Source organism: Mustela putorius, unplaced genomic scaffold (genome assembly GCF_011764305.1).
Source record: "Mustela putorius furo isolate JIRA1106 unplaced genomic scaffold, ASM1176430v1.1 tig00000281_pilon_pilon_pilon, whole genome shotgun sequence".
Taxonomy (NCBI): domain Eukaryota; kingdom Metazoa; phylum Chordata; class Mammalia; order Carnivora; family Mustelidae; genus Mustela; species Mustela putorius.
In genome coordinates, this window is record NW_025421343.1 from 4,882,238 (window position 1) to 4,904,296 (window position 22,059).

At 39.3% G+C, this 22,059-nt stretch overlaps 1 protein-coding gene across 4 annotated transcripts in view; it reads right to left on the reverse strand.

Moving 5' to 3' along the window:
• TACR1 (tachykinin receptor 1) overlaps positions 1 to 22,059 on the reverse strand; it is a 170,005-nt gene that overhangs the window by 138,292 nt on the left and 9,654 nt on the right. For 2 of the 4 annotated variants that reach the window (XM_004742278.2, XM_004742277.2), the window contains exon 1: positions 8,096 to 9,056. In XM_004742278.2, coding sequence (XP_004742335.1) covers positions 8,096 to 8,484 — 389 coding nt within the window. In that variant the 5' untranslated portion in view covers positions 8,485 to 9,056. Of the gene's footprint in view, positions 1 to 8,095; positions 9,057 to 22,059 lie in introns of those variants that run through there. The other 2 variants (XM_004742279.2, XM_045079074.1) reach the window with 2 other exon arrangements.

The window sequence follows — 22,059 nt, forward strand, 5'->3', positions numbered from 1 at the left end:
GTTCAGTGGCTTCCAGTGGAGTGTGGAAAATGTAAGTATGAATTAGAACACATAGTTATTCTAGAACAGGAAGTTCTGAACCAAATGTTCTATAGTGTAGCAGAACTCTATGATAGGCATATATTTGGCCCAAATTTTCTTTTGCTTCAAGGCATAGCATCATAGGTGTGCTCTGATGTCTGCCTGATGCACTGGGTCTGGTTTTCAGATTTTGGTTGATGTGTGTAGAACAGAGGTACAGTCAAGTCAACCATTATCCACACATTGTAACAAATACCTACTCTGTTAGGCAGCTGGATAGCTGCTGGGAACAGGGATAAAGCATCCCTGTTTTCATGGTGCTTATAAAGTAATCTAGTGGGCAGGTAGGTGTGGGAGAGACCAACAAGTTACAGACAATTGTATGAATAATATGAAAATAGGTAGGAAGGATACTTCATTGAGATTTGAAGGCTTAGTGGAGATGGTACTTGTGCTGAGTCTAAGAGAACAAAGTCATCAGGTTTAGGATGCTGGTCCTATAGCAGATGAAGCTGGACAGAGTAATGGTAATGGGGTAATGTTCAGTTCTGGGCATTAGTTAACCTCTCAGTGAAGAGGACTATTAACAAACAGGAATAGCTAGTAGAGCCTAAGGAGAATGAAAAATGAAGGAACCAGGAATAGTTAACCAGGGATAGAGAAGCTTCAGAAGGGATATAATTAAAAGACTGCCACATAGAATAGGCATTATATTAAAAGGAGTAGCACATAATCAGAGGCAGATTTCAGTTCAACAAAAGGAATAACTTTATAATGATTCAAAATGGAATGAGTTTAACAAATGAGACAGGTTGAGTAAAATATTTAAGCAGAATTCAATATTCTTACAATGGCCCAGTCTAGAAGGTTGTGGGTGTGAATTTTTGTTTGGGTGGAAAATGATCTAAAGAGTCTCTAACATCCTCTCTGGCACAGTAGGACCCTTAAATCACTTTTCTGCCTTCAGTGACAGCTTTCCTTAGATGATAGCACTCAAGAGCCACCTTGAGTAGGAATATGTAGGCAGATGTCTAAGGCACAAGAATACAAATTGCATGAGTCTCTAAACTAGGAGGTAGTAGAGTAGGAGGACAATGCTAAAAGAAATTGTTTCTAATAGTCTTTCCAAGGCAGAAACAGAATCCCTATTGCTATTTAGGTTTCAATGAGAAAACAGATTAGAGAGCATGCAAATATGAGGTATCATTATCAGTTCTACCAACATGAGATCTCTTTTCTAGTTTCCAAGTGACAAACACTAATAAATCATTAAAATTCCCAGTCCAGTGTTCTTGAAGTTAATTAAAAAAAATACCAACTCCACATTGTTTTCTCTATGCTTTACTTTTTCTCCTCCTCCTCTCCCTCTTCTTTTCCCTCCTTCTCTTCCTTTTCTTTATTTTACCAGTAAGTCTTTCCCAGATTCCCAAGGACAGTTCTTCCCTCTGTGTCCAAACTTTCTCAGCATGGTATTAATTACATTGGGTTATAATGGCACTCATGAGTTTTATCAATCCCCAAAGTTGAGAATACAAGGGCAAAGGCAATGTTTTACTGCACCAGCATTTGGCATATGGTAGGTCCTCAGTAATGGATGGACGGATGGATGGATGGATGAGGAGGGGGCCATTCCCCTCACTGCCATCTAATTTTATCCCTCTCTACTATACTTGGTTGGTATGACCTATCACAGCTCACCAATGTTCTCTAATTACCAAATCCACTGTCCTCTGATGAGTTTCAAAAAGTGAAATCCCTGGTATTTTTTGAATTCTAATGACACTATGAATAGAACCAACAAGTCACTTTGCCACTCCACATATCCCAATTCCTCCACTATCTCTTTGCTTCTTTTTTCCCCTCCTATTGCTTGATAGGACATTATCATGAGTATTTGGCCTCTTCGCCTCTTCTCTGGAAAAATGTTTACGTAGAAGAGATGTTCTTTCTTTCTTAAAGATTTTATTTATTTATTTGACAGAGAGAAGAGAGATCACAAGTAGGCGGAGAGGCAGGTAGAAAGAGAGGAGGAAGCAGGCTCCCTGCTGAGCAGAGAGCCCGACACGGGCCTCGATCCCAGAACCCTGAGACCATGACCTGAGCTGAAGGCAGAGGCTTAACCCACTGAGCCACCCAGGTGCCCAGATGTTCTTCACTTTCAAACTCCAGTAAGCCATTAGGTTGGAAAACTCCTAAATCTACATTTTCATTCCTGGCTTCTCAGTCTCTAACCCCATATCTCAAGTGGCTTGTTGGGCATTTCCAACTAATTGTTGTATTTTCACAACAAATCCAACAAAACCTGGACCCATCTTCTTCCTACCAATCTCTCCATTCATTCCCTGATTTACTTGTGAACTCACTTCAATGGAGTCAGCCAGTTATTCTTCCCAAACGTTTTGCAACTTTTTACAAAGTTTTTTTGCTTGTTTGTTTGTTTGTTTTACTTCCATGCTTCTGCCAAACAGTTTCTTTTATCTGGAATGTCACCTTTCTTTATCATCCTCTCTAAAAAATTTTACCTATACATTGAGAATTACTCTGCATTTTCCTTCAATTGAACCTATATTTCTGCCAGCTTTTGGAAAAACCAAGGTCCTTGACCTTCCAGGACACTGGGAGTACCCATGAGTAATAACAGGATGTGACAAGTACAGTGGGACAGCTCCAGAGAGTAAGAGGGCATTGACTCTCTCCAGGAAAGGTCCTCCAGCGTAACTGACCCATCCAAGATATAACAAGCTCAAGTTCAATTCATGTCAACCCAAGACATTTGATGTTCTGGATTTGAAAAGACAGGGTCAGTTGTGGTGGACACGTTTCTAGTGAATGACCATTTTCAGTGTCACAGAGATGCTTGGTCATGGGTTGTAAGGTTCGTCTAAATATGTGCAAAGGATTCTAAAATCCTTCTGACCTCTCGGTAGTGAAGAACTAATCTGAGATATACAATGGGATCCAAGTCTAACCAACAAGGTGGGGTTCAAGGACAAACTGCAGGTCTCGTGGAGACCTGGAAAGCAGGCTATTTGAACTTGTAGCTGAGTGTGACTGGGAGAGTGGGATAGATACCACAGAACCGTGGGAAGTTTCTGTTACTTATGTATTTCTTTGCTCTTGGATCTTCTTTTACTCTCTCAGAGAGTTTACTCCTTTTGTCTTCACCATTACCTATCTGGGCAACTGTATTTTTGGTCCTTACCATATTTCATATTGTTCAGAGACAATCATAATTTAGATGTCTCCTTTCACTCAAATGTAAGTCTGAGGAGTAAGTAATCCTTTCCTTTCAAATCGCTGAAATTACACCTGCCCCTTCCAGGTGGAAAAGCAGTGTCACCAGTCCAGTGCTTTCCGAGCCTCCTGTTGTTGTGTGTTTGTTTCCCAGTCAGGCTGCCTTTTGCCTCTTCGGTCCCTCTTGTGGAGCTTTGAAACTGGCCTCCCTCCTACCTTCTTAGAGGCTGTTCTGCAGTACTAGAGCCGGCAACCATCACGGGTCCCTGCAAAGTGGAGTTGTCACCTCAGTGTCCTCCAACTCCCAATTTTTTGAAACATCACACGTGCTTTTTAATTTTTCTAATAGGGAAAAGTTTTTATATTTCATTTTAAGTGGGAGAAATTACAGACTTTCAAAAAGTGAAATCCCTGGTGTTTTTTGGAGTTTAATTAGAGCTAGACCTGCTCTTGTTTAGGTATATTTGTCTCTGCAACCATTTTTTAAAAATATTTATTTATTTATTTATTTGAAAGAGAGAGAGAGAGAGAACCTGCAAGCAGAGCAGGGATGGGCAGAGGGAGAAGGAGAGAATCTTAAGCAGACTGCACACTGAGTTTGGGGCTCCACACAGAGCTCCATCTCGATCTTACGACTCTAAGATCATGACCCAGAAATCACAACTCTGAGATCACGACTGACCAAAATCATGAGTCAGATACTCAACTGACTGAGCCATCCGAATACCCCTGTCTCTGCAACTTTTAATTCTAGGTATCCATTGCCTTCAGTAAATAAGTATTTTTTTGTCAGAAGAAGACCCCTCCCCATCTCGTTCCCCATTCTATGGAAAGATAACAGAAAAGAATTAAATTAGTACTACAATTTACAGTTAAAGGTTTTTTTCTACGTATACATTTTGGTTCTAGAAGGAAATCTGACACAGTTTACCAAGACAGTTTCACCTAGCAATTCCACATCAAGAAGTTTATTCCAGGGGACCTGGGTGGCTCAGTGGGTTAAAGCCTCTGCCCTCGGCTTGGGTCATGATCCCAGGATCCTGGGATCGAGCCCCGCATCGGGCTCTCTGCTCAGCAGAGAGCCTGCTTCCTCCTCTCTCTCTGCCTGCCTCTCCATGTACTTGTGATGTCTGCCTGTCAAATAAATAAATAAAATCTTAAAAAAAAAAGAAGTTTATTCCAAACAAAGAACAAGCGATGCTCTTGAAGATGTATGTCTAGGATACTTGTAATTATTAAAAATGGAAATAATTTATATTTAGAAATAGAGGAATGGTAAAATAAATGCGTATAGCTCTGCAGTATAATGCACCCATTAAAAATCCCATTTTGCAAAGTATTTTATGACATGGAAAATACCCATGATATGATGTTAAGGAATAAAAAATAAAACAAAAACCAAAAAGCAGCTATTGAAACTGCTTTATTATGATTTAAAATTCATCCTTAAAAGCATGAGTAACTATATGTGGCATAAATATCACAGATAGAAAAAGCCAGTATAGAGGCACCTCGGTGGCTCAGTGGGTTAAAGCCTTTGCCTTCGGCTCAGGCCATGATCCCAGGGTCCTGGGCTCTCTGCTGGGCATCGGGCTCTCTGCTTGGTAGAGGGAGCCTGCCTCCCCTCTCTCTGTGCCTGCCTCTCTGCCTACTTGTGATTTCTGTTTGTCAAATAAATAAATAAAATCTTAAAATAAATAAATATAAATAGTAAGATTAAAAAAAAAAAAGAAAGAAAGAAAAAGCTAGCTTTCCAGAATTTTAACTGGTTATTTGTCAGTAGCGGGATTGTAGATACTTTTTATGTTTTCTTTACAACTTAATGTATTTTCCAAATGTTCTTCTGGGAAGATGTATTGTTTTATTCATTCATTCACTTATTTAATAAATGTGTAGTGACTGTTAGGTGTCAGGCACTCTGCCTTGTGTTGAGGACATAAAGTAAATAAGACAGCGGATATGTTCTTCACTTTGCTCAGAGTTTACAATTCCTTAAAATTGGGAGAAAAAAGGTTTTTTCCTTAATTCATTTCATTTGACTCAGTAATTCCACTTTTGGGAATCTATCCTAAGGAAATAATCAAGGTAGCAAAAAAAAAATTATCATATAGAAATGTTTATTAGTGCATTAACCATTAGGCAAAAAAGTTTAGAAGCCACATAAATGCCCAACAGTTATTAACAGTAGTTAATAACATGGGAAAACATTATTCATGTTTTCCACTACTATCAACAGGAAAAAAGTATGCTGCAAAATTATACAGAATCTGACCTCAATTATGTAGTGTAATTAGTCATAAAAGAGAAATTCGGATGTTAACAAGTGTTATTTTTGCATGGTGAAGTAATAATTGATTTGTACTTTTGTGCCTATATTCTTCATATTTCCCAAGTTTTTGCAATGAACAGGTTTAATATTATAATCAGGAAAAACATGCTGCTTTTGTTTTTAAAGACTTGACTCAGACATTATCTGTTAAAAATTCAAGGAGCATACAAAAAGACAATTTACCATTTCCTTAAAGTTTGCCCTGACTTGGTGAAAAAAAGGAGAGAAAACTCATACAGAGAGAGCCCACAGCCCATTTCCTTTCTAAAACATTCTTGGGAGAGAGTGGATGAACCACAAATGCAGTAGAGCTACCCCCATCACAGGGACTGGGGAAATTAATTCACTGTGCTCATGAGGCTGAGCAAGGCAAAATAGAAGGAGCACTTGGAGGACTTGGAGACAGAGCCCTGGACCCTAATCCCAAACTCTACCTTGAATCTAACCTTGAGCATGATATTGATAATCTCCCTGAGGTGTGTCTGTATATTAGGGACCTGGGGACATTTCTCACTGCTGTCATTTCCTCATTGAGCAGGTATCATGCAGGGTCAGGGTCCTGCTTTGCCTTGGGTTTGCCTAGAGAGAAAGAACAATGGTGCCTGAGATGTCAGGGTCAAGGCAGCCAAAATCTGGCTCCCTATCTATTCCGGTGTGAAGACTTTGACCCTGACTTCTGACTCTTGCCTTCTAAGTTCAAAGAGAAAGCCCATGGCTGTGGAACATGGCAATTCTGTATAAGCTGAAGCAAGAGGGCTGCCTGCTGGTGCTCCATCAACTACTGAATGCTCAGGTGTACACGGACTGACAGGGCTCCCTTGAACTCACACAAGGCCCAAGTGCATTTAAAATACCAACTTTCCCTCTAATTTAAAGTTCATCAAGACTGAAATCACAGCAGGTTTCACTGCACCTGTATTCAGTCATATATCATGCTCTGGGTTTTCTAAATGTAAGGGTTTGCTGTGCAGTCAAGGAGCAAGTCAGTGCAGAAAGATTTATAGGCATACTTCACTTTCAACAAACTTAATATCTGAAAATTAAAGTACCATAAAAGATAAACTTACAAAAGAATTCATTTCATTACCATTTTGAGTAATTGGTTTACCTTCTACTTCTAAAACGTAAATCGGCTCACCACAACCTGTTTTACACACAACATATCAATCAAGCACATAGAGTTGCATAAAGGAGATGTCTATGGAACTTAGAAATCAGTATTTGGACACCACTGCAAAAGCTGGAAACATTTCTCTGATTGACTACAGAAGGTGAAAAAGACCTCAAATCAAATGATAGATAATCTTTATGCCAAAAGAGTTTAGTAGTTTGGGATTTTTTTTTTTTTTGGAGGGGGGAACATTTCTTCTAGGTCCTTCTTTGGTTTTCTCATAATTCATTGATTTCAGCAAGGCCACTGAAAGAACCCATTTCAGAATCACAGGGGCAGGTGTTTTCAACATCCCTTTATATCCCAGGTAAGCATTTAATACTTGTGTACACATAGATACATACATTAGAGATCTATAGCACCCACAAAAATGTCAATGCAGATAAAGCTGTGCTCTAATAATCAATTTTCCATCCTGCCACCTGAGGAGCCATTCATTCCAGAATGTTAGCCCCAGTATTTGAAAATGCCAACATTTTCATTTTCAATCAGCTTCAGAAACCCTTAGTTAGTTGTAGGAAAGAAAGAGCTTTCAATTGCCTTTGCCAAGCACGTTTCTCTGTGGATACAGGCAGGTTAAAAGCATTGACCTTACATGACAAAAGAAATTTAGAAAAGCTCCTGGGTCAGCTCTCTGGGTCCCTATCTGTGGAGTTCCTGAAGAATAGCCTCGCTGCCTCTCATGCCTGAATGAGAGCTCCTAGCAGCATAGACAGAGCCAAATTAGAATCCTGAGTATTTTATGATTCTAATGAAATGCTCTTCACATACAAATAATATTGGAGAGTTGAGGCGGGAGCAGAAAAATCTCTGGATGTCCAGGAAAAAGTGAAAAATGAGAAATTTTGCTTAGACATACTTAAAACTGGAAAGCACCAAGAGGCTTCCCAGCAAAATAGTAGGCTTGCAAGGATTAATGAAGCCCCAGCCAAGGGCTAGTCCCCTGGCCAACACCTGGGGATCCCCTTCAGGCCTCCATGGTAAATGAGAGGATGAATATATGGAAAGAAGCAAAGCAGGAGTGGAAAGGAAAGTGTCAAAGAGATGAGTGCAGGAGGGGTGAAGAAAATAGGACTAAATGAAGGATGAAGGAGGTGTGTGAAGAAAGGGAGACTGGCTATGAACAAAAAGGAGAAAAGGAAAAAGGAAATAGATAAGGAAATGGTGAGATAAGATGAAAGTCCCGCATGCACAAACGACTCAGTTAGGTGTCAGGAAAACCCCAGAGTACAGGTGACCAATCACCACCTTGATCCAGGCACAGTGCAACCCCGAAGCTCCCAGCAAAGCTATGGTCCTCTATGGACACCTTCTCCCTTCTCCACAAAGGGCAGGCTCACCTGTCGAAGGCCACAGCAGTCATGGAGTAGATGCTGGCGAAGACAGCAGCGATGGGGAAGAAGTTGTGGAACTTGCAGTAGAACAGGCCATAGTACCACTCGTTGTGGACAGCATAGGTGAAGTTCACCACTGTGTTGAACGCGGCCATGGATGCCTCTGCGAAAGCCAGATTCACCAGGAAATAGTTAGTCACTGTCCTCATTCTCTTGTGGGCCAGGATGATCCACATCACCACCACATTGCCCACCACAGAGGTCACCACGATGACCGTGTAGGCAGCTGCCCAAAGGACTATTTGCCAGGCCGGCTGCACGAACTGGTTGGGCTCCGAGGTGTTGGTGGAGATATTTGGGAAGAGGTCTGAGTCTACCTGGAGGACGTTATCCATTCTTCCACTAAGTGGTTAAGCCGCCCCGGGGGTCGGGGTCGTGCTTAACCAAGCAGGAGGGCTACAGGCTCTTTCTGGGCAAAACTCTTTCCTTGCAAGCAGGAGAGTTGGCGCTCAAAAGATAAATGCTTCTAGATGCGCGCGGTCTGCCTCTTGTGGTTCCGAATTCCTCCACTTTCAAGCGTCAGGAAGCATTTGAGTTCAGAAATCCGGAGACAGCGTCTCTATTGCGTGGGACTGGAAAAAGGAAAGGAATTCCACGGGTCACGGTTCCGAGAAGCAGGAGACCCCCGCTTATCTGCACCTGCTGCTGCTTGCAACTGCTGTTCCCGCTGCTTGCAGCGGGAAATGCAAAACCCTGTTCTGCAGGAGGACTTGGGGGCGAAGGGGAGAGTGTTCGTCACAGCATGACCTGAAAAGTTCTGAGTCTATGGCGGGGATTCTGGGGCCCCTGGTCCGTCTGGTGATTTTTTTCCTTTGCTTTTGCTGCGCTGTCGCCGCCGCCGCCGCCGCCGCCGCCTGCAGCTTCGCAGGCGCCTGTCTGGCTCGGGTCCTGCTTGGCTCGGGAGTTAGCAGAACCTCGGCAGGCTGCGCGCGAGGCTTTTATAACCCTCTGCAGAGACGTCACCGCGAAGGGGCAGTACCTGGGCTGCGCACCCGCCAGTCCTGGTGCGCAGCGCCGCAGCTGAACCAGCTGTTGGCAACCGTCTCATTCCACCAACGCAGCCACCTCGCCTTTTGCGGCTACCTGCTGTGGGAATCCTCAAGCCGGGCGCCCCACACACTCCGCGAGGGGGCGCCAGGTGGCCTCGGAGTAACTGAGCCGGACGGCGTCTGCAGGCTGAATGAACCACGGAACCGAAGGATTTGCGAAAGAGCTGTACCGATGATAGACACACAACTTCCAGCGAGAGCAGCCCGGAGCGCTGCGACAGCTCTGCAGAGGCGCCTGCCTGTGGCTGTGGGAGTCGGGCAAATGTGGGGGCGACGTGCCAGCGCTGCGCTCCGGGCCTCTCTCCAGCCCGAGTGTACCACGGGCTCGCCCTGGCTGCTACCGAGAGGAGGTGACGATGCCCAGTTCCAGGTGTCCGGAAAACTACTTTGCTGAGATCGTGTTTAGGAAATACCCCCAAACACCAAGGTCCTTTCTCTGGGTTGACCGATTCCCCTGGGGAGGCAATGATAGACTCTAAGCTTTGGGGATACCTTCCTCAGGTTCCTCGATGACTTGGCCCCTAGGTCCATGAAAAGCTCCAGCTGAGCTCTCCAGCTGAGCCCCCTGCGCAGACAGCCGGGACTGGGCTGGGCTCCCTAGGAAGCTTGGTGAGCGCAGCAGCCACCTATCAGCAGTGTGTCGCTCAGACGCGCCTCTCTGGGCCCTCTGCCAGTACCCACTGCGGCCTCGAGTTTACCACCCGAGGACCTAGGAGCTTCTGCCTCTGCGCCTGGGGGGCCTGCGGGCTAGTGCCAGGCTGGGCGGCGTGGGAGGTTCCTTCCCCTACTCTCTCGCGGGTTTGCATAGGGACGGGAGGGCAGTATTGTCCCCCTTTTCTAGCCACCTCCTCGGCCCCCGGCGGACTTCAAGGCCTCATATGCAAGTCCAATGCCATTTCAAACCGCGGAGCTGGAGTCGGACGCAGGGAGGAGGTGGGAAATGCTTGTCGGTGGGTGCGAACCGTTTTGGAGAAGCCGAGATGGGCTCAAGTTTGGAGGCTTTCCCGCCCAGAGTGCCCAGGAGATACGGTTCGAACCTTCGGAGGCCATCTGTTCCTCTGTCTCCCTCGCGCCCTCCGCTCCTTTCACTGCGGGAACTCAGAACTGTGCGACATGAACAGGAATGGTTACCATAGCCCAGCGCTGAGGCTCGCTGTTGGCGCAAGCCCGCCTTCTCCCGGGAGCTGCGTTTACGCACTAGTCCTGTCTGGTTACGCGCCTCTTAGGGGAGCAAGCAAAACATCTGGCAGGAAACGCTTTAAGGTTTACAAATTGATTGTACCGATTGATGCCAGGCTAAAATCTGCCAGTTCATTTTAGTTTTGCTGAAGCCTGGAATTTCAGCATGTATATGAACCTCACCTTGCACCCCTAAACCTGAAGAGAAAACTCCAGTGATGTCTGGGGGAGCACAGCTCGCACTTATTTAGACAGGTTGCAAAGAAGGAACCTTCTCGAAGGGAAGTCCTCTTCCACCCTGGATCTCTCATAACTGCTTCCAGTAGTGGGTATTAGAGCTCTTTTAAGCTTTTCCATTCTAAAATATGTAAAATGTTATAACACTGCTAATGCATAGTGTTTATTTTCCTATTAGAAAATTTGAATTTCTAAGTTTTTTTTTTTTTTTTTTTTTGGCTGTGTGGATTTTCCTTTCCATAAATTGTCTATTCACATGTTTTGTCCCTTTTTCTGTTAGACTGCTTTCCAGTCACCTTTTTCTCAGAGCTCTTTGTATATTATAGATATAAACACTGCCTATTATTAATATTTCAAGTATTTCTCTAATGCTATTATTTATCTCTTGAATTAATGTATTTGTCATAAAAACTTAAACAATTTTTTATGTTGTCTGTATTTACTTTAGTAGCACTTGAGTTTTCAAGTCTTGGTTTAAAAAAAGTCTTACAAAATCCTGGCTTTTTTCCATCGTGGGTTTTCTTGGCAGTTCTTTCTTTTCTTCTTTCCTATCTTTTTCCTTCCTGCTTGCCTTCCTTCCTCTTCCTTCTCTTTTTCTTTCTTCCTTTCTCTTTCTCCTATTTCTCTTTTCTCTTTCTTTTTTTTTCTTTCCATCCATCAATTCATCCATCCAACCATCCATCCTTCCTTCCTTTCTTTCCAATAAGGTTTTTAGTTCACCTGCAGTTTGTTATTGTGTATTATATAAATTATTTTTTCATATTAATTAAACCATTATCCATGTCATAGATTAAATTTACAAATACATGTGATTTAATAGTTATATTCTCCAGTCTTTCCTACTGATCCATTTGTCTATTCCTACAGCAATACCAGGTATATATGTATATATGTATTTGATTAATATCATCTTCTACTTTGCCTAGCCTCCTTGCAATTAGGAAGAGACTAATTTAGCCAATAGGTTGTGAGTGGAAATGATGTGTGTCACTACTAGGCTGAAGCATAGAAGAGTGTGTGTGTGTATGTATGTGTAAGAGAGAGAGAGAGAGAGAGAAAGAGAGAGACTTCCCCCATGGATTCTCTCCACCAAGTCCCAAATGATGCAGCCACAAGAAGACAGGCCTTAATTACCTTGAGTACCCAAGTGACTGTATAAGCTAGGCTGCTGGCCATTTTGGACATGTAGTATAAGTAGGAAATGAATTTTTGTTGTATTAAGGCACTAGGTTTGGGGATTAATTTGTTACTCACCATGTTATAGCTTATCCTGACTAATACAGGAATAAATATTCCGATATCTGGTAAGGCAAGTTCATCTGGATGCTCATTTCATGCTTTTTAAAATCCATTTTTAGACATCACATTTAAATTTTAAATTCAATTTAAAAATTAAACAAAACAAACTGCAGTAATATTTTAATTAGAACTGTGTGAAACTTACTGAATTTTGACAAAATTGACATTTTTGATATATATTTTTTAATCTAAGAACATGGTATGCCTTTCCATTTATTCAAGTCTTATTTATACCTCTCAAAAAGATTTTATAATTTTGATTAAAATAGATCCAGTCTTTTGGTACATAATTTCCATATATTTTGTAGGTTTTGTTTATATTTTAAATGAAATACTTTTCTTTTTTTATTTTAGATCAAAGAAAACCCATTGTCTTCTGTGTATATGTATTTATGTTTGTGTGTATGAGTGTCTTTCTTTGTATGTATCCTCATCATTTTATTGAATTTTGTATTTATTCTGCTTTTTATTTGCTTTTCTTTGCGTTTTCAATCACATCATTAGCATATTTTTGTTTCACTGAATTTCCTTTACCTTCTAGGACAATGTTTAATTAACATTGGTGATAAGAGGTATTTCTGTATAGTTTCTGAATTTAAATTAAGATGACTTTGAATTTTTACTATTTAGGAGAATATTTGTTGTTAAATTTGCTAAATAGGCTCTTATGTTTAAATAGTTTCCTTCTACTTTATTTTACCTAGAAAATTTTAAATGAATGTCTTATAAATTTCTTTTATTTTTAAATGCGTTTTTCAGGATCTGTTGATATGATTGTGTAATTTTTTTTTCCACTAATTTGTTGACATAATGGATTAAATGAATAGATTTCCCAACACTCGACCCAACCTAGCATTCCTGGCACAATATCTGCTTGGGTAAAGGCTATATTATTTCTTTGATATATTGCTGGATTCAACTTTATTTAACATTTTTACATCCATTTTTCTAAGTGAAACTGATGTAGAGATTTTTTTCCTTTTCTTTTTCATATATTAATATTATGCACCAGAAAGTGAAATGAGAAGCATCTCATCTCTAACTATGGCAAGAAATACTAGTCTTGGCCCCTGAACTACTCAAGAATAGTGAGAAATGTAAGTCCCTGGGCCATCACAGTACTACTAAATTAGAATCTGCATTTTAGTAAGAACTTAGGTTATTTGTATGCATATTAAAGTTGAAGGGTTTTTTTTTTTTTTAAGATTTTTATTTACTTATTTGACAGAGAGAGAAGCAATGAGAGAGGGAATACAAGCTGGGGAAATGGGAGAGGGAGAAGCAGGCTTCTCATTGAACAGAGAGCCTGTCGCAGGGCTTGATCCAAGGACCCTGGGATCATGACCTGAGCTGAAAGCAGATGCTTAATGACTGAGCCACTCAAGCACTATGTAAGGTTTGAGGAGTTTAAAAGAGATCCAGTGTTTTCTAAGTTTCTTAATGATAAGAAACTCTTGAGTTGGTTGTTAATAAACATAATCCGGTTCCAAGGAAAACTCTGATTTGGTGAATCTGATTGGGGTTCAGTGGTCTGTGTTTTTACCAAGTACGCTGGGCCAGTTTTCTCTTCAAGCAAGTTTTGGAAATATGTGGACCTTTTACTTTAAACAGCACAAAACTAGATGAGTTCTTTCTTCATCTCAAGGAAATTTTTAGCTAGTTTTATTATTATTATTATTATTATTATTATTATTATGTCTTCTCTATTAGCCCTGTCTTCTCCTTTTGAGACTCTCATTATTGTCATGGTAGGTTTTCTAGAACCATCCTCTGGATGTTTATAAACGATTCCTGCTCTCATTCTTAGATCTCAGTATCCAGGCTCTTCTGTTTTGGTACTTTCTCCAAGTTCTGTTGATCTCCCAGCACAGTCCAGCCTGCCTGGTTCTACTCTCTTCTCAGCTTAACTCCCAACAGAGCCCCAGGGCTCATTTATATCCAGCTGCCCTTAAGGCCTGAAGCCACGTGGCTGATAGGAGAGAACGTTGGAGTTGCTGGGAAAAGGAATGCAGCTGTGTTCAGGTCCCCATACACTCTGATCTCCTGAAGCCACTGGTGTGGAAACATCACCTTCCCCCTCCAGTGTGGATGAGTTACTACTATTAGTCACTGGCTTCCTTTCTTAGCCATCCTTTCTTTTTTCTTTTTTTTTTTTTTTTAAAAGATTTTATTTATTTATTTGACAGAGAGAGATCCTTTCATATGCGGGCCTCGATCCCAACTGAGATCATGACCTAAGGCATTAACCCACTATCTCTTATCTCTTGGAAATTACATTGTTACTCCTCTGAAGGTAGGAACCATGTTATTCAACTATTGGTTTGCTAGCAGTCCCTTCCCTACATGGCACGATTAATACATATGTATTGGGTTGGATTGAATTGCTTGATAATGGTTGAATTTAGAAAGGTGGTGTGAGACAGGGAGGCCGCACCAGAACAGAATTCATCAAACTGCAAATCTTCCCAATACAAAAACAACAATAACATTAATAAAAATAACAGGAAGTAAGGGGAGGACGGAAAGGGTATATGGCTCTTCAACAATGCTTTCTGGAACAACTGTTCTCTACCTGCTTTACAGGTAGTCACTATCTGCCTGTGCTTTTAGCTTTAGCTTTCTGAAACACTTTGTTTTATGTGCGTTTCTATATATACTATAGCATATAGCATAGATTTTGAGTTTCTTTTCATGAGCTAATGTAAAAATCATTTTCCTTTGAGTTAAAATGATTCATATTTAATGATATGACTGATACATTTGGCTTTAAGTCTGTTATTTTACGTTATATTCCCGAATGTATTTTTTTGCATTTATGGGCAAATGTATATGGTGTTATATACATGGCGTTTGCTTCAAAAAATGATTGTGTTATTTAGAAAGACTTGTGTGGCTTTTTTTCCTAGTAGGTAATTTTATACTCATATCTTTTATAATGCTCTTAGTCTCTTTTTGTCGTACAGACTTCTGTTATTTGGCTTATCAGCTTCAAATGATATTGTAAATCTTCCACCTATTACCCATGTTGTGATATATGAGCATTTCCCTTCAACTGAGCCATACTAACCTGCTGTCTTTGCAGGTCAAAAATGCCTGTTGATCAGCATATCATATGGCTTAATTTGGTAATACTTTTCCCTTTTATTTCTTTTCTCTTCCCATTTTAAAAGATGTGTTATTTCTATTTTGACAAAATATTTTTTCTTTCACATGTATCTTTGTTTTTGTTTTGGTCTTAGACCTATAATGAAATACATCCAATGGTCATCATCAGCCCTTTTGCTAAAATTTCTGCATTGATCTTTAGGCTGAAAGAAGTTCTTCTGCAGTTAGCTCTTCAGAAAGACCTCATAAGTAGAGCCTTGCATTTTTAAGACTGCTTTCTGTTGCTCTCACACTAGAAGTTTAGTTTCATCATATATTCTTTTACTTTAAAAATAAGCACTAAAAACTACACATACTAATTGGCATGTTTTACGGACTTCTATGATTTTATGGACATAAAATTTGGGGGCTTTGCATGCCTCTCATTTTGTTTTTTGTTTGTTAAGATTTTTAATTTATTTAAGAGAGAGAGAGAGATGGTGTGAGAGAGCTGGGGTGGGGGGAAGAGAGAGGTAGAAGCAGACTCCCCAAGGAGCAGTGAGCTCGGTTCTAGGACCTTGGGATCGTGACCTGAGCAGATGCTTAACTGACTGAGCCACCCAGGCACCCCATCTCTCAATTCTTAAAGAAAATCACTATTTTCTATTACTGGAGAATGTTTTCAGATCTGTTAAGTTGTTGTAACTACTTAAATATTTCTGTTCTATTACTGGAGAATATTTTAGAGAAAAGTTAAAGACCATTTATATTTGAAATGAAAATGTATATCTATATTTATATTTCAAATAAAATTTCATTGAAATATGAATTGACACAGAAAATGACACGTATCCTAAGTGCAGAACTCAATAAATCACAGGAAGTAAACATATCTGTGTAAACACATCCTAGGGGAAAAAGACTATTACCAGAATGATAGAGACCCTCTCTCAGCCATCTCCAAAGATAACCCTACCTTAGCTTCTAAAAATGCAGATTCAATTTGCATGTTTTTTGAATTTTAAGTTAATGGAATTACGCCTGTATAGCTTCTTTTACCCCATATTACAATGGTGAGATTCATTTATGTTGTTTGTAACGAGTTCACTCTTTTTTAAAAGTTTATTTAATTTAAAATAAATTAATGAACATACAGTGTATTATTAGTTTCAGAGGTAGAGTTTAGTGACTCATCAGTTGTATGTAACACCTAGTGCTCATTCCATCAAGTGCCCTCCTCCTTAATTCCCATCATCCAATTATCCCATCTCTCCATCCACTTCCCCTCCAGCAATCCTGTTTGTTTCCTATAGTTAAATCTCTCTAGTTTGTTTCCATCTCTTATTTCATCTTGTTTTAGTTTCTCCTCCCTTCCCCTATGTTCATCTGTTCTGCTTCTTGAATTCCACATATGAGTTCATTCTCATTGCCATATAGCATTCTATTGTTTGAAAATACTAGTTTACTCATTTACTGTTGATGGACACTTGATTGTTTTTTGTATTTCGCAATAAGAACAATGTCACTATTTCTTAAGCACATGTTTACCCAGTTTTGTTGGAAATATGCCCAGGAATACAATTACTGGGTCATGAGTTTGCGTATGCTCAGCTTTAGTAGATATTTACAAACACATAGTTCCTTGCGACAATTACAATCCCCATAGCAACACACATAAGTTTTCCAGGTGCTTCACATCCTTGCAAATAAATAGGACTGTCAGTTTTCTTTATCTCTGCCATTCTGATGGGTGGGATATCCCACTTTCATTTTGGTTTGTGTTTTACTGATGAATGAAAGAATGTGGTGGAGCACCTTTTCATATAATTTTTGGAAAGTGTCTGTTTTAGTTGTTTGATTTTTTTAATTGGTTTTCTCTTTTATTGATTTGTAAGAGTTCCTTAGATGAAATAGGTCCTTTGTCAGTTATTCTGTAGTTTGCCTTTGTCTTTTGATGGCCAGAAATTCCCATTTTTAATGTATCACCTTTCCCCGCAATTTTACAGTCAATGCTTTTTGTGCTTTAAGAAATCTTTGTTTATCCCAAGATCATGAAGATGTTATGTTATCTTCCATTAACTTGATTCCTTTAACTTTTATATCTATCTCTATAATCTAATTGGAATTGATTAATGTGTACGGTATGAACTAGAGGGTTAAGATTCATGTTCATCTTTATTGATATTCAATTGTCCTAGAACAGTTTACTTAAAAGAATGTTCTTTCTCTACAGTCTTCAATGCCACCTCTGCCATAAATCAAGTAATTCTGTATGAGAAGGTCTATTTTTGGAATCTCTATTTTGTTCCGTTGGCCTTTTGAATACCCTTGCCCTAGTATTATTACAACTCTATAATAAGCTGTCATATAATCTAGCAGTATAAGTTCTCATTTTTTTCCTTGAAATAGCCTTAGCTATTCTTAGCCCTTTGCATTTCCATACAAATTTTAGATTTTATCAGTTTTTACCAAAAAGCCAAACTCTGTGGCAATTTAAACTGGGACTGTTTTGAATCTCTAGACTTATTTGGAAAGGGTCTATATCTTTACCATACTTATTTAGATCTTCTTAATGCTTCTCAATTAAGTTTTATAATTTCCAATATGGAGGTCTTACACATCTTAGATGTATTGCTAGATGTTCAATCTCTTTGATACTTTGATGCGGTTGTGATAGTTTTTCAAATTTTACTCTCTATTTTTTTTTTTTTTTTAAAGATTTTATTTATTTATTTGACAGAGAGAGATCACAAGTAGGTAGAAAGGCAGGCAGAGAGAGAGAGGAGGAGGAAACAGGCTCCCTGCCGAGCAGAGAGCCCGATGTGGGACTCGATCCCAGGACCCTGAGATCATGACCTGAGCCGAAGGCAGCGGCTTAACCCACTGAGCCACCCAGGCGCCCAAATTTTACTCTCTAAATGTTGCTAATATATAGATATACAATTGACCTTTGTATTTTGATTTTATATTTATAACTCTGGTAAATTCACTCAATAATTCTCATGGTTTAGATTTCCCTGGATTTTTTTTTTTTATTTTACACATTGCCTTTACTTTTTAAAGTTTTTATTTAAATTCTAGTTAGCACATAATGTAATATTAATTTCAGGAGTAGAATTTAGTGATTCATCACTTACATATAATACCCAGTGCTCAGCTCAACAAGGGCCATCCTTAATACTCACCAGCCATCTAGCCCATCCCCCACATACCTTTCCTTCAGCAATCGTCAGTTTGTTCTCTATAGTTTTATGCATCCCTTCTCTTTTTTCCCCTTCCCCATGTTCATTTGTTATGTTTCTTAAATTCCAAATATGAGTGAAATCGTGTGATAGTTGGCTTTCTCTGACATATTTCATTTAGCATAATACACTTTAGCTCCATCCACATCATTGCAAATGGCAAGATTTTATTCTTTTTGATGATTGAGTAATATTCCATTACAAATATATACCACCTCTATTTTATCCATTCTTTAGTCAATGGACTGATAGACATTTGGGCTCTTTCCATAATTTGGCTATTGTTGATAATGTGGCTATAAACATCAGGGTTCATGTGCCTTCAAATCAGTATTTTTGTATCCTTTGGGTAAATACCTAGGAGTGCAATTACTGGATTGTAGGGTAGTACTATTTTTAACTTTCTGAGGAACCTCCATACTGTTTTACACAGTGGCTGCACCAGTTTGCATTCCCACCAACAGTATAAGAGGGTTTCCCTTTTCCCACCTCCTCACCAACATCTGTCATTCCCTGAGTGGTTGATTTTAGTCAGTCTGACAGGTGTGAGTTGGTATCTCATCATGGTTTTGATTTGTGCTTCCCTGATGACGAATGATGTTGAGCATCTTCTCTTGTGTCTGTTAGCTATCTGGAGTCTTCTTGTCTTCTTCTTGTTCATGTCTTCTGCTCATTTCTTAACTGGGTAATTTGTTTTTTGAGTGTTGAGTCTGATAAGTTCTTTATAGATTTTGGATATTAACCCTTTATCAGATATATCATTTGCAAATATCTTCTCCCCTTCTGTAGGTTACCTTTTAGTTTTGTTGCTTGTTTCCTTAGCTATGCAGAAAATTTTTATCTTGATAATATCCCAATAGTTCATCTTTGCTTTTGTTTCCTTTGACTCCAGAGACTTGTCTAGCAAGAATTTGCTATGGACAATGTCAAAGAGGTTGTTGTTGGTGTTCTCCTCTAGGATTTTAATGGTTTTCTGTTTCACATATAGGTCTTTCATCCATTTTGAATTGATTTTTGTGTATGGTCTAATACAGTGGTCAGTTTCATTCTTCTTCATGTTGCTATACAATACCATTTGTTGAGAGACTATTTTTTTTCCATTGAATATTATTTTCTGCTTTGTTAATGATTAGTTGACCATATAGTTGTGGGTCCATTTCTGGGTTTTCTACCCTATTCCACAGATCTATATGTCTGTTTTTGTGCCAGTATCATATTATCTTGACAACTACAGTTTTGTAATATAGCGTGAAGTCCAGAATCGTGATGTTTCCAGATTTGCTTTTCTTTTTCAAGATTGCTTTGGCTATTGGGGGTCTTTTGTGGTTCCGTACAAATTTTAGGATTGTTTGTTTTAGCTCTGTGAAAAATGCTAGTGGTATTTTCATAGGGATTTCATTAAATCTGAAGATTTCTTTGGGTAATATAGACATTTTTTTAAAAGATTTTATTTATTTATTTATTTATTTATTTGACACAGAGAGAGAGAGATTACAAGTAGGCAGAGAAGCAGGCAGAGAGGGGGGAGGGGAAGCAGGCTCCCCGCTGAGCAGAGAGCCTGATGTGGGGCTCAATCCCAAGACCCTGGGATCATGACCTGAGTGGAAGGCAGAGGCTTAACTCACTGAGCCACCCAGGCTCCCCTAGTATAGACATTTTAACAATGTTTTTTTTCTTCCAGTCAATAGGTGTGGAATGTTTTTCCATTTCTTTGTGTCATCTTCAATTTCTTTCACAAGTGTTGTATAGTTTTCAGAGTACAAATCTTTTACCTCTTTGATTAGGTTCATTCTTAGAATCTTATGGTTTGAGGAGCAGTTGTAAATGGTACTGATTCCCTGATTTCTCTTTCTGCTGCTTCATTATTGGTGTATAGAAATGTAACAGATTTCTGTACACTGATTTTGTATCCTACAATTTTGCTGAATTCATATATCAGTTCTAGCAATTTTTCAGTAGAATCTTTTGGGTTTTCTCCATAGAGTATCATGTCATTTGTGAAAAGTAAAAGTTTGCCTTCTTCCTTGCTGATTTGGATGTATTTTATTTCTTTTTGTTGTCTGATTGCTGAGGCTAAGACCTCCAATACTATTTTAAATGACAATTGCTGGATAAAGTATTCTTGGCTGCAGAGTTTCCCCACTCAGCATGTTCAATATAGCATGCTATTCTCTTCTGGCCTGCCAAATTTCTGTGGAGAGATCTGCTCCTAACCTTATTTGTCTTCCCTTGAAGGTTAGGGATTTGTTTTCCCTTGTTGCTTTCAGGATTTTTGCAAATTTTACTACTATATATCTTGATATTGGCCTGTTTTTGTTGATTTTGATGGGAGTTCTCTGTGCCTCCTAGATTAGGATGTTTTGTTGCCTTCCCCCAATTAGGGAAGTTTTCAGCTATAATTTCTTCAAATTTCTTCAAATAAACCTTCTGCCCTTTTCCCTTTCTTATTCTTCTGGGACTCCTATGATACAAATGTTATTACGCTCTGTCAAGTTTCTGAGTTCTCTAAGTCTATATTCATGATCCAATATTTTTCCTTCCCTCTTCTTTTCAGCTTCATTGGATTCCTCTGGAATTTCTATCTGTAGAATCACTAGAAGGAATAAAGAGTTTTCATTCTACAAGATTTTGCTTCATATATATATCTATATATTGTTAAAATGTCTATACTAGGGGAGCCTGGGTGGCTCAGTGGGTTAAAGCCTCTGCCTTTGGCTCAGGTCATGATCTCAGGGTCCTGGGATTGAGCCCCACATCAGGCTCTCTGCTCAGCGGGGAGCCTGCTTCCTCCTCCCTCCCTTTCGTGATCTCTGTTTGTCAAATAAATTTGAAAAATCTTTAAAAATATATATATATGACTTATATATGTGTGTGTATGTGTATGTGTGTGTGTGTGTGTGTGTGTGTGTGTATGACTTTACCCTTTTAACCTTATGAAATAGACCTCTTCATCTCCAGAAATATTTCTTGCCTTTGAGCCTACTGAAATTGGTGTTGCTACTCCACCTTTATTTTGGTTAGTATTTCCAAAGTATATTTTATTATTTAGTTGTAGAATCTTCATTTCTTTCTTTTATGGTTTCCAGTTCTCTACTACAATTTTCCATCTTGTTATTTAATTTCTTAAACATGTTACCACAATCTCTTTAATGTCCATGGTTGGTAAGTACAATATCTGGATATCCTGGGAGTTTGTACTGTCTATTTTTCGTCTTGGTTTTTGGCCAATTCTTATATTCCTGCATGCTTAATTATTTTCATTGTATGACAGAAAAGGTGTCTGAAAAATTACAGAGATGTTTTTGGCCATTAGATGATATTATATTCCCCAGTAGAGGAGTTACTTCTGCTCCTGGCATGTGGTTAGAATGATTTTAATCCAATCAGGGCTTGTGCTGTTATGAAGTGATAGTTTAGTCTTTGTGAGGTCTGGTCTATTCTCAGTTCACCACCACTCCTACGGTAGTGGGGTTTTTTGGGAGTCCACACTGAATCCTTGGACACCTACAAGGACCCTTCCTTCTTTGTGAGCACTGAAGTCCATTTGTATGCATGTGTGTGTGTGCAAATATTGGGATTTCCTTTTTTAAAAAATATTATTTTTTTAGTATAATTGATGTACAATGTTATATTAGTTTCAGATGTACAATCTAGTGATTTGACAAATTTATACATTATGTTATGTTCATCACAAGTATAGCTACCCTCTGTCCTGTTATGTCACTATTACTATATCATTGACTGTATTTCTTATACGGTGACTTTTATTTCTAGGACCTACTCATTTCATAATTGGAACCCTGTATCTCCCACTCCCTTC